General features: G+C 41.7%; 1 protein-coding gene across 3 annotated transcripts in view; it reads right to left on the reverse strand.

The window, feature by feature from the left end:
- The window catches only part of PBX1 (PBX homeobox 1), a 278651-nt gene extending 273157 nt beyond the window's left edge, over positions 1-5494 (reverse strand). The window contains exons 1-3 of one of the 3 annotated variants that reach the window (XM_059413407.1): positions 5053-5492; positions 4560-4850; positions 1207-1280 (exon numbers count right to left, since the gene is read on the reverse strand). In XM_059413407.1, the coding sequence (XP_059269390.1) occupies positions 1207-1280; positions 4560-4750 (265 nt within the window). In that variant the 5' untranslated portion in view covers positions 4751-4850; positions 5053-5492. Of the gene's footprint in view, positions 1-1206; positions 1281-4559 lie in introns of all 3 variants that reach the window. The other 2 variants (XM_059413406.1, XM_059413409.1) reach the window with 2 other exon arrangements.
- Positions 5495-17824: the final 12330 nt, after the last annotated feature.

Genomic DNA, 17824 nt, shown 5'->3' on the forward strand with positions numbered 1-17824 from the left:
AATTACGCGTTCATCAGCGGCCACATCTTGAAACTATTTATTTTTTAAAAGACAAACAGAGAGCTTTCGAAAAGAGAGCCACCCTGTGCGCCCTCCCCCCCCCCCACCTTTTTTTATGTGTAACTATCAATGTATATCAACCGGGCATGCAATCATATTTATTGTCACTTTCATTCATGTCATGCCCTTGCTTATATGGTTTAGATATGAATTATTGACTGTTACACTCCTTGTTGTAAAAAATAAATAAATAAATAGGATGGCAGGTACTTTGCACTGCTCTGAAGCGAGCGAGCAAGTCAGAGGCCGGCAGAAGCTCCCGCTTTATATAACCACCCCTCGTTCCTCATCTTTATGCCCTAGTTTCAGATTGCCTTCTCAACTCTCTCTTTTTACAAGGGAGAGATGCACCCACTTTGGAAAAGAGAGGCTTAACCCAGACAAACACGAGGATGGGGCTAAATGTCCTTTGCAGAGCATCTGTTGTTTAAGAACACCTTTGATTGATGATTGCTATTTTTTAATTGTTGCTTTAAAATTTAAATGCCCTCCTGGGACGTGTTATAAGTGTGCGAGTCCATGATACGAGGTCTAGGAAGTGGAAAAAACGACAGAATGAGGGATCTCATAGCATGATATTCCCCTCAACCCAATGCTTCTCCCTGCTATAAAATCACAGGGCACTCAGACGCGGGGTAACCCGCCGTTGTATGGCGCTTTCCACAAAGGTATTTGACAACACTGCTGAGAACCTTTAGCCTGCTGCTTGATACAATCACAAGAAAAAAAGGAAAGGAAACTTTAAACAGTTCAGCCCCCATGTCCAACTCCAAAAAAAGGAGGGTTTTCAATATGGGCCAAAAATATTTTCCTCCAGGAAACAGACTTTTACTTTCATATTTTTCCCCCAAAGGCACACGTCATTCCATAAATTTCCCTTCAGAACCTCTCTTTGAGCCCCAATTTCAAAGAGGCTGGTAACAGAGTCAAGGAAAATAAACCAGTCATGCTTGATAATAACTGTCAAAGAAACTTGGTGCTTTTTCCAGGAAGCAGAGCTACTAAGATTTCCTATTGGAATCTGCGATCAATCCTGACAGCACTTTTATGCTGAAATTTTAATATTTAAATAATGGCTTTGTCATTGCTGGTGAAGTGAATCAATTGGCCAAAGAAAATGCTTAAATGTTGGAATCTCAGTCCTACCTGTTTTTTCTTTGATTTCACACAACACATTAAACAAGGCAGGCTTCATTCTGTGGCAGTTTAAAGCATGTTTTCTGCAAGAAAGAAACAACAATGTAATAGGACTTTCAAGATCAAACTGCAGATAATGCACAGGGGGAAAAATCTGAGCATTTAGCCAAAATCATATCCCAAGCATAACTCTGTGGCATGCTTCAATTGTTTTATGACTTAATATACAGAGTCCCGCCATAGAAAAAGAAATAATGTTAATTAGCAGGGAGAGAGTAGGGATTTAACTACAGAACAGAACTAACCTAAATTATGCCCATTTAGGCGGAGTTAGTTTGTTGTGTTTTTTTTTTTTTAAGTAGTTCAATTAAAGTGGAATTCTTAAACCAATAATCCTATCAAGGGCAATGAATACAGCAAAGCCAAAAGCATGGATAACAGTTTTCTATAATCTATGCAGCCACCCCGGCCCAGGAGCTGTCTGCCTCCCGGTCTGTGTGTGTGTTTTCAAATTTAATTCATCCATGTGTTCGAATTCATTCTGCAGATGCCCCTGTATTCTCATAAACACAAGATGCTTGAAAGGTCTTCTGAGTAGAACTGTCAATTTATAAAATTTCAGTCCCCAAGTTAAAGAGTATGGAAATGCATTGCCAGGGGGCAAACATACCCATATGGGGAATAAATTCATTTCTCTGTGTTCACATTACGCCTCTTGTGCGCACACTGCTTATTTGCAGGTGTTGAAATTCAATTATTTACAATTAGGACCTTGCACCCATTGGGGAAAAAATAAATACAATTCTGCCGTTTAGATTAGTGATTTACCTGGTTCTTGTGGGTGTTTGTATTCAGAAGGCACTTGAAGAAGCAAACAATACCTTTCCCTTGATTTTACTATGGAAGCATTTAGCAGAAAGATATTGTTTTGGAAACAAAATCCTGATCATATCAGCTATCAGGGAAGGGAATTCTGTTTACAAACTAAAATTAATGTGTAAAGACAAATGGAAACCCCTGGCACGCCAGACACATGCAATTCTTTTTTAATTCTTGTGAAAGTTTAAAAAAAAATAAATAAAATAAAGACACATCCCCATGAAGAAGAGTAACAAGAAGTCAGTTCAATATACTACTGTACAGCAGGGGAATAAACTCAAAAATTCAAGAGTATCAAAATAAACACATGCATTATGTCTAAAACAGGAAGGGTTTACTTTGTAAATAATAAATGTACATGAGAAAGGTATGGCTAAAGAAAGGAAAAAGATTCAGTTGCTAAGTAGAGTTACATTGTTTAACCAAAAAGAGAGCTTACTGGTGATTGAGTTCCCCTGTGGGGTGAGAAAAAAGGTGGAAAATACTTCACTGTATCTAAGACCCCTTTTGGGGCCTTTTAGAATAGTTTCATTAATTGTATTCTTACATACAGGCCCAAATGGAAAAACAAACAAAAGCAACAACAACAAAAAAGCCCCGCACGGCTTCCCAGAAATACTGCATTTCCACAGCACAGCAATGGGGTTATGGAAGGAGAACAGATTTCCCTCTCCCCAAATTGTGTCTGATCTCTCTCAGCATCTAGGCCACTGTAAGGGGGGACCCACCAGGCCACGGCTGCCCTCAGTTGTACAAAAAGGAATACGACTCAACATGAGAAAAGTGGTGAGTCTCCAGCCTTCCCGGCCCCTTCTAGTTCACAAACTTGTTATTAAACCAGTTTACTGGTTATGTCTGAGTTTATTTTTCTGGAACAATGCAATGGAGAAATCTGTTCCAATTCAGAAAGAGATAGCCAGTGGGAAATCTTCTACTTTACGATAATTATTAGTTTCTCTTCAGATACTACAATTCAAAATGAGCTCCGATTCATTTCTGAAAACTTTCCCCCATTTAAGAAAATCAAGAATAGTCCCAGCCTTCGAACATTTCTAAGTTTTCAAGCCCACGGGAACCTCAATACTTCTGAGTTTACATGTTTCATGTGCCTGCTGCCAAAATAAGGATGTAACTCATAACATCCATGCTTTGAACTGCTTCTCATTTTCTCAACTCAAATTCCTTATTTCCATAAGACAAAAATACATAGAACGATGTCCATTATAACTAAGTCATCTGGGGTATAGGAATTGTGTACATATTAAAAAAAAAAAAAAAACTACTTCTGAGATTTAACAAAGCGGGGTAATTAAGTGTAAAGATATATGTGGCCATTAGATTTTTTAAATTCTTCCTTTTGACATCAGCCTTGGGCAAGCTGTTAGTGGGTTCCCACTAACTCTACATTTTATTCTGAAAGAGAATTTACTGTAAAATCCTAGAGTAGAGAACTGTGTACTGGGAAGTGGATTTAAGTTGAGAAGCTCACAGCTTCTTTATTATGGTTCCTTAATAAAGATCTTCCTACCCTATAGTACTTAAATACATGAAATTCCCACATGCCTTCATTTCTATTTATTTGCATTCTAACTGGTCCTGAAAGAAGCATGGGGGAAAAAAGCATGCTTGATTTTTGTGTCCTCCCCTTTCCGCCCCCCCCCCCCCCCCCCCCCGCCACCACCCCTTTTTAAAGGACCATAGATTCTGTGCCACGGAAGGCTGGTAAACTGACTCAAATTAGGAGACAATAAAGTTAAACTAAATATCTGAGTCGCCCAAAACTAAGAAATACGCCTCAAAACAGAATTATGTATTCCTTCTTTCCATTAGCTTCTTTTGAAACAGAATCAAATGAATGCAAAATATCTTTTGGATAGCTGACAAGTACTGACAAAGAATTAATCTGCTTTTTTTTTTTTAGGGGGGCAGGAAGGGGAACAGATAAAAATTAATTTTGGAGGGGTACCTTGAGGAAGAAAAGCAAACTCTCCGGAATAGGTGAGCAGTCAGTAAATTTGCAAATGAAAGTGTTATTGGGACATTTTATTTTGTAATGTTACGGAGTCCCTCAATAAGAAGACATGGAATGCTGTTCAAAACTTGACAATTCTGCTCTCTCTGATACTTTTTTAAAGCAGTAAAAAGTGCCGAGGGCCGCTTTTGGTTCGGTTGGCAGTATTTTCGGCGTGCCTGAGTGTGTGTGTGGACATATATGAATATCTCTATATTCACACACACACACATTGCACACACACACACACATTGCACACACACACAGCCACATCTCGGCATGGGCGATTACACTTTCGATAACAACGCTCCTTCCAATTTTACTCCTCCGCCATGTAGTTGCTCGTCAAAATGGAAAAAGAAATAACATTTAAAAAGAAAGCGCTGTGCTGATTCGGTTCCCATTGTTTCCCCCTGCGAGAGGGAGAAAAACAAAAAACCCCAAGAAAGGAAAAGAAAAGCCTCCATCTCACCTGGCCTGCGCCTCATCCAAACTCTGGTCTGTGATGGTCATAATTTGCTGTAAAATGTCTCCAATGTCCTGCTTCCTCCCGCCCTCCCCCTCGGTCCCTCCGGCCCCGTCCTGCAAGTGCTGGGACAGGCCGGGGTGTCCGGCCATCCCGACCCCAGCATGGGAATGCATCAGCCTGGGCTGCTCGTCCATCTCCAAAGGCAACGGCAGCCCCCGGCTCTTCCTCTTCTGCTCCTCGGCTCGGCTCCTGGGCAGCACCAAGGCTTTTTATCCTTCAAGCTGGCTTCAGATCCTTTTCAGGATAAACAGGGAAGGGGGAAAAAAAGAAGACCAAAAGAAAAAAAAAAAAAAAATCCCTTTGCCTCTTTTAGAGGCTGGTGGGAGGATGGGGAGTGGGGAGGGGGAGGGGGGCGTGAAGGGGTTGCGGGGTGAGGGTGGGGATAAGGGCTGGTGGGGAAGGGTGTTGACTCCAAAAAGCAAGAAAAATAAACCACCTTCCCACTTGACGAAAAGAAATCAGAGCTGGCTTTTGGTTTTTCAGTCCGGTCTCCTTTGCAAGGCAGAAATGGGCTCCCGGCGCTTAAATCTGTGGCTTAATCCTTTTGCAAATATGCATTGATCGGGAGAAAGGAGAGGAAGGCAGGGGGATTGCAATGCAAACTTTCCCCCCCACCCCCCGCTGCCCCCCACCCCCACTCCGGGCCAGAGTGATCTCAAAGGGGGTGGGCTGTTGCAAAAGCCAGATCTCCCCCGGCCGCGGCGGCAGGCAGAGCACAGGCTCTCTCCTCCTCCGTGTCTCTGCAAACTCCGGCAGCCCCGTCAGCCTCCTGCTTTTGTTTAGCTCAGGCTCAGGACTCCAGAAACACATACAGAAAAACCACAGCCTGCGAGAAGGAGGAGGAGGAGAAGGAGGAGGAGGAGGAGGAGGAGGAGGAGGAGGAGGAGGAGGAGAAGGAGGAGGAGGACGAGAAGGAGGAGAGGGGAGGGGGCGGGGAAGCCGGGGGGGCGGGGGAGAGAAGGAGGGAGGAGGGAGTGCGGGCCCCGCCCCCCTGTCCTGATTGGCTGTCGGAGGGAAGACGGGCCCTCCTCCCCCTGCTGGCCTCCCCGCGCCTCCTCCTCGGCCTCCTTCGGCTCCTCCTCGCCCGGCGCCCTGTCAATCAGAGTTCGGAGGTGGGCCGGGCCAGTGCCAAGTCTCCAGTCCTTAAAGGTGCAATGGTACCGGAGCTCCGGCTCAGTGAATGCCCGGTCTTGTCGCCTCCCTCGCTTAGCTGCCGTCCTTGAGGAAGATGTGGCTCCACTTCAGTGCAAACGTGTAATATTTACAGACGGTGTGAGTCTACCCCCACCCTTGTTTTCTTCTGCTGTAATAACTGCAATTGGAAAACTGGATGGTTGTAAATCCTTACACCTTGGGGAAACTGTTGAGACCAAAAGTTTGTCAGCACGAGGTAGTTATGAAGTACAGTCGCGCTGCTAATATAACTAACAATGATCTCTAATAAACAGCAAGTGCAATAATAGATTTTTAAAAAAATCACAGCACAGTTAAAAGTCATACCGAACTGTGACATTTTTGTTGCATGAAAATTAAATTATGAACTATGAAACAAAATAATGTTGAAGAAAAAAAGATTAATAAATTAGTCCACAGAATGAATCTAATTCAACATATCTCTCCCTACCCCCTGGAGGAAATTAGTTATTTGGCTTAAATACTTAATAAAGAAATGCATTATCACAGTCTGGATCTAGTTTTTAATATAGTCTAATAAGCATTATTAACTGGAATAAGAAACAAACTGACGTTTATTGAGTGCCTACTATGCACCAAGTAATTTACAGGACTTATTTTATTTAATCCCCAAGACATCTCTGTGAGCTATGGATTATGATTTTCACTTTACAGAGAGGGAGCTCAGAGAGGTTACATAACTTGTCCAAGTTCCCACAATTTTTAAGTGTCGAAGCTGGAATTCAAACCGAAGTGAGGCCCTCTACAAAAACCTGGTGTTTCAACCATGCAGCCTGCCTGGGTCGAATGGAAATAGGTGAATCTTGTAAAAATCAGCTATGCACTGCCCATGTTGTTGTAAACAGACTTAAAGTGCTTTAAAAGATACATAGCTGAACAAAATGACTCAACTTGGAAAATGAGTAGGAAAGAATGAAAGAAGATTTAAATAGCATGGCGGGTTGGGGGGTGGTGCTAGTAAGAAACTCCTAGCTGAAGTCCATACTAGACCGCCAGGTAGGTAGATCACACATTTGCCTCCCACCTTTTCATCAGACAAGGTGAGAGGAGACATCTGACTGGCTATGCAGTCACAATGGGCAATAGATAAAAGGGCAGATGAATTACTTAGGCCAAGTCCACAATATGTTGAAACCTAAACTGTTCTAATGTATAGCCAGCCCTCGGCCCAGATGGTGGTATGGCCAAAAGAAACGTGTGGAACCCCTGCAAACCTCAGTGTATCCAACCTGCAAAACCGAAGGCAAGCTTGCCAGGTGCTTTGAGATCCTCATCACTCCAACCTCCTTCCCAATCATTATCAAAAACAAGATTGGCAACGTACGGAGCGCTTATGAAAGTATTCCAAAGCCATTCTTAACGAGCTACTTGGAACTTCCTGGCATGAGGGCATGCATAAGGCGTATTAATGGTAATTATGATGCCACTACTTAATAACAATTGTTTTATTCATAGACATACCCTGACTTGTAAACTGGTTTTTTAAATCAACGCTAATAAAAAGTTGAGCACAAATGATATCCTCAGACTGTATGTCAATCACAGCAAATATCCCTTAAAATGATGAAATGATCCCATCTTCCAGCGTGAAAAGACGTCAACCCAGGTCCTAGGTGAAATCAGTATGTGAGCAAGTGATTTTTAACAGAAAATCTAATAAAAGTTTACCAGACAACGTATTGGAAAAGGTATCATTGATACCAGAAGGTCATTGGCATCTAGAAACATCCCTTTTGGGGTGATAAAAATGTTCTAAAATTACATAGGGGTGATGATAGCTCCATTTTGGGAATATACTAAAAACCAGAATTTTTTTTTTTGTACAGAGACTTATACACTTTGTAAGTGTGAATATTATGCTAATGTGAATTATATCTCAATAAAGCTTTTTTTCAGGATAAAAAAAATTAGGAAAGTGAGAAATGTCCACAATAATAATATTAGTGATAGTTAATATTTATTGAGTGCTTGGGGTGCCTGGCTGGCTTAGCCTGTAGAGGGTACAATTCTTGATCTTGGGGTCATGAGTTTGAGTCCCACATTGGGTACAGAGATTACTTAAAAATAAAATATTTCACAAAAAATGTGTTGAGTGCTTTAGCATGGGTTTGAACTGAGCAGGTCCATTTATATGTGGATTTTCTTAATAAATATAGTATAGTAAAATAAATACAGTACTGTCAATGTATTTTCTTTTATGATTTTCTTTTTTTTTAAAGATTTATTTTATTATTTTATTTTAGTTTTTAGAAAGAGAGAGAGCATGCAGTAAGGGGATAGGGGCAAAGGGAGAGGGAAAGAAAGAATCTCCAGCAGACTCCTCACTGAGCATGAAGCCAGCTTGGTCCCACTATCCTGAGAACATGACCTGAGCCCAAATCAAGAGTCAGATGCTTAACCAATGAGTCACCCAGGTGCCCCTTACTTGTGATTTTCTTAATAACATTTTCGTTTCTCTAGTTTACTTTAAGACTATATATATGATACATATAATAATACACACACTAAATATGTGTTAATTAACTCTTATGTTATTGATAAGGCTTCTGGTCAACAGTAGGCTATTAGTCGTTAAATTTGGATTTTCTACTGCATAGGGCGTTGGCACCCCTAGCCCCCATGTGTTCAAAGGTGAACAGCATATTCAACATACTTTACTAATTTAATCACCACGACTGTCTCATCTCAATACCTATGCTTTCAATTATTACTCTATAGTGATGCCAAAACACATTTCAATATATATTTAATGTTATAGATGAGATATCTTGTCCCAGTCGCCCGTGAGGGATGAGAAGCCAGGCAGCCCAATTACAGTGATTAGAAAAAAGCTTTGAGTGATAAGTAAAAGCATAGGTATTGAGGTCGGACACTTGGGGTGATTAAATTAATAAAGTAGGTTAAATATATCACAGGTCCTTGAACAACTGGCTAGATTAGAGGTTCTGCTCTCCACACAGTCAAAAATCTGCATATAACTTTGGACGCCCCCCAAACTTAAGTAGTAACAGCCTATTGTTGTCAGACACCAAATTTTTGGAGAAGATACAATAAGAGGAATTAGGAAAGCGTCAGAAGCGAGGGAAGGTAGAGGCGGTTACGAGAAACATTTTCAAGGAATAGCCAGCAGAACTTCATAATTGATTTTACGTGGATTGGGGAAGGGATAAAGAAATGTTTTCCAGCTTATGTGGGAAGAATGAAATAGTGTTAACAGAATAGTAATTCTAACTATAGATACAATTGGTTGAGTGCCGATTGTGCTTCAGCCACTGTATGAACACGACTGCTTAATTTCAGCCATGGGGCCCTTCATTGTAACAACTTTGTGAGATTATCATCTCCATTTTGCTGACGAAGAAGCCAAAGTTCCTGGAAGTTGAATTACTTCACAAAGTATGGATTTGAAAACTCTCTTATTTGAAACGCATCACAGATGAAAGGAAGTTCAGAGGAAACACTACCAAAGGCGAAATAGAATAAAAATTAGCATCTTCTTTTCTCATTAAGGAGCTTCTAGAAGTAGATTCTGGGGAGAAATTTACACGCCTTATGCGCTGGGACAAGGGATGGATAGTTCCTTTGTGTTCGTTCCATATCTCAGTGGTGCCTCACTTGAAACAGATATTTTTTTACACATCTGTGCTGAAAGAGTGAAGGATGCTAGTCATCTTGCTATATTTCTTCAGAATAATACCAGAAGGTCCGCTGAATCATATTTCGGAGACATGAGCCATTATCAGTTTTGGCCACTTAGCATAGTCATTCTCAATGCAGTCTTACGCTAATGTTTACAAAGTCATCGCACCATGTTTCCCTGTGCGTCAAGATTTCGCGTACTCTGAAGATTCTCTTTCAAACTCCGTTAGACACCCAGTGATACATGTTCTCATCTTCATTCAGGGACAAAGAGCAGGGTACAAGGAGCCAGGTCCTTCCCCAGCAAACCAAATGGAAAGAGACAGGCTCCCAGAATGGTCCCAGAAAGAAGTTCACTACCGGGTGGTCTTACATCATCTAAACAGACACTCATCCAGTATGTCTATGATTATATTTGAATTGACCTCTAGGCTTCTGTAACTCTTCTGCTTGTGTGGGAACAGAAATTGTCCTCCACCCAAGAGTTCACAACTCTAGGCATCCGATGGCCCCGATTCCTCATCCAAGGACTCTAGACTTTATTTTTCATGTCTTCTCTTATCCTCGTTCCTTGCTCTTCTTCAACTTTTCCACTCCTTTCTCTACCTCCATTCCTCCTGCGCTTCCCCTTCCTTTACCTGCCCTCCTCCGTCCAGCTCGTCCTGCTCACAAGGCTCGTTTATTCTCAGCTCAGTCCTGTTTCCTTGCCTCACTGGGCAGGCCCTGAAGCAGCGTGGGACCCACCACCCTACATGGAGCCCTGCAGTCCTGTTTCAGAGCAGAGAGAGCCTACAGCAGGGATTCTTAACCCATGATACATAAAGGAGCTTCAGGAGTTCCATGATCCCTTGGAAATTATATACAAAAGTTGGTGATACGCACTACCTGACATTATTTTTGGAGCAGGGTCCATTATGCTTATCAGAGTCCCCAGGGGTTTCAAAATCCAAGAAAGGTAAGATCTACTACCCTTGGATTATCAAGTAGAGTAAATGGTACTTTACTTTAAACATTTGTTTTATCGTTACTTTAAAGTAAACCTTACCCTGCATTGGTCTGGAGAAACCAGGTGGCTCTTAGCAGAGGAGATTTTGTAGGAAATACCTACCTCTATTTCCAAAATGGAGCAAGCTACCAGACTGTCAACAGCCCATGAGTACTGACTATCGAATGATTGTCAGTCTCATTGCAATGTCAGGGCTGAAGAGCTGCAGGTACCAACCCTTGAAAGCAAATCCCAAGGAAAGGATGAGAATCTGTCGTGGAACATTGACACTATTGCTTGGTTCAAGGCACTGGGAATACAGTGGTAATAAGACAAAATGGATTCCCTGAATTCACTGAATTCTAGTGTAAGAGATAAACAAGTGAATAAATACATGAGCTCAGGGACTCATAAATGCTATGAATGAAAGCAAGCAGGCTCATGTAGCATGGTATTGGGGAGGGGGTAGCAGGCAACATCCAATAAGGTGGTCAGAGAAGAGCTTTCTCAGAAGTTGAGATGCGTGTTAATTTTGAGTGACGACAAGCCAGTTACGGGTAGGTCCTGGGAAAGAGCATGGGGTCGGGATGGCAGTAGGGTAGGAAGGAGGAAACAACAAATCCCAAGGGCTTGAGCTTGGATTTGAACTCGAAGGAAAGAAAGCCAGAGAGACAGGAGCACAGTAAGTGAGAGAAAAAGTATACAAAGATGAAATCAGAGCAGGGAGCAGGGACCTGATAATGCTTGGAATTTCAGGCCATGGTAAGGACTTGGGGTTTTATACTAGGTGCATTTGAAATCCACTGGAGCATACTAAGCAGGGGAGTGATAATGAACATTCGTTCAACAAAGACTTTTTGAGAACCTACCACATGCCAGGCATTTCCCAGACACTACCATATATGCCAGGCCTGGTCTCCGCTGTCATGGAACTTACTTTCTAGTGAAACAAGTAGATGAACACAATAATGGAGTGAAAAATTCTATAAAGATGAAGTTAAAGAATTGGCAGAAGGTGACCCGTGAGCTACCTTCCATTGAGTGGAGGAGAAATGGCCAATACGGTGGCCCTACGAAAGGAACAAATCTGCCTACAATGTTTGAGAGACAGGAACCAAAGACAATGTGGCAAGATGAGGAAAGTGGCACAAAACTGAGGTTAAAAAAAAGAAAAAAACGGTAGGTAAGATCAACCAAATGAGAACGCATTGAAAGGTTTTACACTTGATGTCTTCATCTGTTCGAGCTGCAAGAGCAAATACCATAAATGGGGTGGCTTCTAAAAATCCAGAAATTTATTTCTTTTAGTCCTGGAGCTGGAACTTCAAGATCAAGGCACCAGCAGAGGCCATATCTGGTTGAGCACTTGTCCCTTTATATCTCCATCTGGAAGAAGGGGTGAGGGGCTCTGCAGGGTCTTCCATAAGAACACACCTCTCATTCCTAGAGTTTCATGTTCATGACCTAAGCACCTTCTGAGGCTCCATGTTCAGATCCCATCACATCGATCATTAGGTTTCAGTGCTTGAATTTTGGAGGAACACATTCAGTCTTAGCAGTGGAGAACAAGAGCATCTGACTTTTACGCTAAAAATATAGGGGCGCCTGGGTAGCTCAGTTGGTTGAGCAACTGCTTTCGGCTCAGGTCATGATCCTGGAGTTCTGGGATCGAGTCCCACATCGGGCTCCCTGCTCCGCGGGGAGTCTGCTCTTCCTCTGACCTCTCCACTCTCTCTCTCAATCTCTCTAATAAATAAATAAATAAAAATTAAAAATAAATAAAAATAAATAAAAGTATAGCTGGCCTCAGGGCAGAGAACGGATTGCCAGGTTGGGGTGGGATGAGCAGACGCTGTGTAAGGAAGTATTGTGGTAGCTCCGGCCAGACCTGAGGGTACCTGAGACAGGTACCACAGCACCGGACACAGTAGAATGATTAGATTTGGGATCTTTTTTTTGTGGGTAAAATTAACAGGACTCCTAGAGGCTGGGATGTGGAAGGGTGAGGAGGACAAGGAATTAAACTCCGTTCTGGGTGAATAAATGGTATGTCACTTACTGTGGTGGAGAAGGCCTCTCCGACGAGGTAAACAGGATCATTCTCATTTTACAGATGAGGAAACTAAGTTCTAACAAATATAGTTCCCGAAATATGTTTTGTTTACCACAGCATCTTTGCCCAGAGTGTGGATTGCCTAGCTTTGATTGATCATTTGGAAAAAAGAACATTTGTGGCAAATCAGGCAAGTAGTTTCACAGTGTATGTATATATAATGCATGTGTGTATGCCTGTGTGTGTGTGTGTGTGTGTGTGTGTGTGTGTGTGTGTGTTTGTTCTAGCAATCCTGCGGAGGGAGGAGAAGAAGCTTTCTTATTTTTTATCCCTGCCTTGATTTCCTCCATCTCTGAAAGTGGAGGATAGCGGAGATATCAGAAGATTCCATCTAAAGCCTCATTTTCAGAACTATTAAGATTCGGACTAGGTTGGGATTCGATCATGATGAATGTTTTAATTCTTCCTCTTCCTCTTAGGTAGTCTCTCCCAGCATCATCTCATCTTTCCTTCTGTCCTTCCCTGCCTTGGAGGCCACTCATGACATCATGCTTTCCTCCAGAGTCCCTGAATCTCACAACCCTTCCCGACAGTGACTGAGTCACCTGCTAAATACTTTCTCCTTCCCATCCTCCAAATCAGACTTTCTTTTGCTTGAGATCATTCCCATTCCCATTTGACTAAAGCAGTTTATAGTATAAATCAAACATAAGTATAAACCCCTGACATAATTGTAGAGGTTCCAAAAGGAAATTTTATTTTATAAAACTTTTTAAAAAGATTTTATTTATTTATTTATTTTACAGAGGGAGAGCACACAGGGAGAGTGAAAGGGAGAAGCAGACTCTCCACTGATCAGGGAGATGGATTTAGGACTCAATCCCAGGACCCCGAGAGCTGAAGGCAGATGTTTAACCAACTGAGCCACCTAGGTGTCCCTATTTTATGGAATCTTGTCAATGTCTTGATTATCTTTTGTTGGTACCAAACCATCCCAAAATTAGTGACTTCAAATCACAACTATTTTTTTTTTTAAACCATAACCATTCCTATTGTTCACAGACTTACAGATGGGCTGGGTCATGTTTGGCTGAATTTAGCCGGACTTATTAAGACGGCTATGAGGTTGGCTGGGACTGACCTGGACTAAGATAGCTTCGTAGTAATACCTGATGGTTGCCTAGCTATGGTCTGGGGTGACAACAGTAGTCTGGTCTTGCATTTCTTTCTTTTTAAAAAAAATTTATTCACTTATTTATTTGAGAGAGAGAGAGCATGAGTCAAGGGGTGAGGGGAAGAGGGAGAGGGAGAAGCAGACCACCACTGGGGAGCCCCTCCTGGGGCTGGATCCCAGGACCCTGGGGTCATGACCTGAGTTGAAGGCAGATGCTTAACTGACTGAACCACCCAGGCGCCTCAAGTCTTTCATTTCTTGTCATTCATCAGTCTAGCTCAGACTTGCTCATGTGGTAGAGACAGGGTTCCAAGAGAAAAAGTGAAAGTGCACCGTGTCTAGAGGCCTGAGCTTGGAACCGACACACATCCACAGTATTCTATTAACCATAGCAAATCCCAAGTCCAGCCCAGATTCAAGGGTTGGGAAATTGGCCCTGCCCATACCATGTCTTGACAGTTTTGTGGCAAAGTCACATTGTAAAGGGAGAGGTAAAGGATTGGGAATATTTTTGGAGTGAACAATTAGAATGGATCCTTGACCATTCTTGGGGCATCTTAATTGTCTTTACAAACCCTAAGTGGCCTTCACTCCTCCTCTTGTCACTCAGTAGGTAAAACTTCGCTTACCTTCTGATTGCCCCAGTAATACTGATGCAGGCTACTTTACCCTCTTCAAATCTAGCCTTTGTGGATCAGCATTTTTTTAGCTTAAGAATCCTAAGCACTTCTTTTCTCCTATGAATGGGAGTTGGAGGGACCCCTGAGTGACTCAGTTGGTTAAGTTTGCTTTCAGCTCAGGTCATGATCTTGGGGTCCCGGGATCGAGCCCTGCATCGGGCTCCTTGTTCAGCGGAAAGCCTGCTTCTTCCTCTCCTTCCCACTTGTGCCCTCCCTCACCATCTCTCTGACAAATAAATAAGTAAAATCCTTAAAAAAAAAAAAAAAAGAAATGGAATTGGAGTGGGGAACAAAGGAAGATAGCAGAAAAGCACTTGCTGCTGGAGAACACAGATTACACTCTTTTTTTTTTTTTCCTTAAAGACTATGTTTAAGTAAGTTCTATACCCAATGTGGGGCTTGAACTCACAACCTTAAGGTCAAGAGTCAGATGCTCTACCAACTGAGCCAGTCAGACACCCCAAACAGGTTAGACTCTTATTTTCAGGTGACCCTCCTCTCTTAGGATCTCCCAGCCTTCATTTCCTCCATCTTGATAGGCTTGTACATCAAAAAGATCAATAGAAACTATACCCATAAAAAAAACAGGTATATTCCTTTTATATTTAAAAGGCCCAGCTAGGGTACCTGGGTAGCTCAGTTGGTTGGGCAACTTTGGCTCAGGTCATGATCCTGGAGTCGCAGGATCGAGTCCCGCATTGGGCTCCCAGCTCCGTGGGGAGTCTGCTTCTCCCTCTGACCTCTCCCTTCTCATGCTCTCTCTCACGGTCTCCCCCAAATAAATAAATAAAATCTTTGGGGAAAAAAAAAAGGCCCAGTTAGTTGTATGCAACCAACATACACTCTTCCTTACTCACAAATCACAATTTCTTTTGACAGCAACATACCCAGTTAGATAACTTAATCTCCCAAGCTTCCTTGCATTTAGGTGTGGTTATGTGTCATAATTCTGGGCAATGCAGTATAAGAAAACATGTCTTGGGTTGAACTTCTGGGAAAGCTATTTTTTAGTGCTAAAAATGGACAGACTTAGCATACTCATGCCTTTTGCTTTCCCTTTATTATTTATTGCCCGAGACATAGACATAATATCTAGATGCAAAGACCTGTCTTTAGACCATGAGAATGAAAGATATGGATGGTCAAAGAGGACCCTAGAAATGACCTGGATCCTTACTGGTGGCCTTGAAAACCATACTTGTCCTTGATTGCCTACCTCTGGTTTTAATTTTGAATGAGGTAAACTAATTTGCAGAAATTGCTGTAATTGGTTTACAAATGCTGTCCTAACCAGTATAGCAATTAAAATGGGTTGCAAACATAGAAATGGATGTTAACAATATAAATGATTAGGGAAGAAATAAAGAAGCCATATTCTCCCCAAAACACCCAAAACAGAGATATCATCAAGAGTCTGTTGCTTCTCCTAGTCTTGTCAATTCTGGCTGGGCACTGGGTATGAGCCAGGTATGGGAATCATGTGAAAGCAAGGGCACTCTTAGCTATGTGGATTAGGGAAGAAGAACTCCAGAAAAAGAAAGCCATTCTGTAGATATCCACGATACCAGAACTTTCCTCCAAATGTCATACCAACAAGCCACCTGGCAGCTAAACTGAACCTCATCATTCTCTTCTTGCACTTACCTGTTTCTCATATAAGGGTATCACCCCCCACCCATTCTCCTTAGTCAACAATGCGTTCTTCTTTGGTCCCATGACAACTTGTCACCAAATTCTCTAGAGTGTATCTCTTTAACTCAGACCCTTCTGTGCACCTGGATGAGGGAGACAGATGTACGTAGCTATTTAACATCACTGCTCAAGGGGTGCCTGGGTGGCTCAGTTGGGCATCCACCCCTTGGTTTCAGCTCAGGTCATGATCTCATAGGTCTGGGACCGAGACCCACATTGGGCTCTGCTCTCAGCTGGGAGTCTGCTTGGGACTTTCTCTCCCCATCCCTCTTCCCTTCCTCAATGTGCGCACGTGTGCATGCCCACACATGCACGCACACATACACACACACTCTCTCTCAAATAAAAAATAAATCTTAAAAAACATCTTGAAAAAATGAAAAATAATCACTGGACAGCTGCATTAATTTCCCATATACCAATGTGTCCCATTGTTGTCTTCGATCCAAAATTCTGGCAAAGTTGTAGTCCTAGAAGCCAAAATGTATCTTTTTCTCCTTGGTTTTAAAATATTTAGAAGCTTTGAAAAAAATATTTAAGAACTTTGTGTTTGGATAGTGTTCAAATTCCTTTGCATGGCATATTAGGACTTTCAAAATCTATCTCTATGTTAAGTCTCCAGCCTTATTTCCTGTTACTGTCTCTGCACTGAATTTTGCTTCCCAAGTGTGCCTTGAACTTTTATAAATCTATAAAGCAGTAGGCACTCAACCAGAAGGGTCTTTCTCTCTCCCTTCATCAGCTAAACCCAGCTCAAATTCCTTTCTGACTTCCCCAGGCAAAATTAATTATTAATTCTTTGGGGCCTTCTGTGTACAATTCACATAACTCTTTCTTTATGGATAAGAAGCCACCAGTGGACTGTGAGTGCCGTGAGGGGAGTCCATGTCTGAATGGCTGGTACATGGAAACATCTCAATGTATCTAAGAAAAAGTAAGGGAGGAAGAATATTTCCATTACAGGATCTTTTCTTTTCTTTTGGCTTATTTCTTCTAATTCACCTGAAGTTAAATCTATATCATCATATACAAAGTGAAGTATTTTCAGAGAATTATTTTTAGAAAAGGGATAATTCATGTTTCAGAAAGGAGTTGGACTGTAAAGATACCAAAATCCCTTCTAGTTCCAAAATTCTATGCAAAGGTCTCTCTCTTTTTTTTTAATTGCTCCATCAGAATATTTTAAAATTGAAAGTTCATAGGATTCAATTATACAACCAAATGTCTGAAATCTTCCCTTTACTTTGTATTTTTATGTAGATAAAAGCCAACTGAAATCGATGAACTTTACATTCCTGAATTAGCACTTTGGATTTCAACAAATTTTGAGGCAACATAAAATAGTTTAATGGACTAAGTAAAGATGATAAAATGATAGAAAATTTTATGTTTCTCTTCATTGCATCACATTTTATAAAGTCAATATCAAATATATAAGTTAATAGCAACTATCTTTCTTAAATCAGTAATAACTATGTACGTTAGTTGGGAGTAAAGGATTGTTTTATGTGACACTTCCCCAAATTAGGAGGTAACTGAGAGCAAGATGTTACTTATCAAATAGGGCAGAGAATGGAGAGGGAAAACATTCATTCTGCCTAGCTCTAGATCTCCTGTCTGGGCAAGTTGGGAGTGATGTAGAGATAAGAGCCAACACACACATACACACACACCCCACTTACCTGCCTCCCAGGCTAAGGTGGACCTCCATTATCCTTTGCAAACAAGGAGGAGCTCATGCTCTATCACAGAGTCTTATTTGTGAACAGAAGAACTGAAATTTGTCTTTCC

The sequence above is a fragment of the Mustela nigripes genome, chromosome 10, assembly GCF_022355385.1.
Source record: "Mustela nigripes isolate SB6536 chromosome 10, MUSNIG.SB6536, whole genome shotgun sequence".
In the NCBI taxonomy this organism is placed as follows: domain Eukaryota; kingdom Metazoa; phylum Chordata; class Mammalia; order Carnivora; family Mustelidae; genus Mustela; species Mustela nigripes.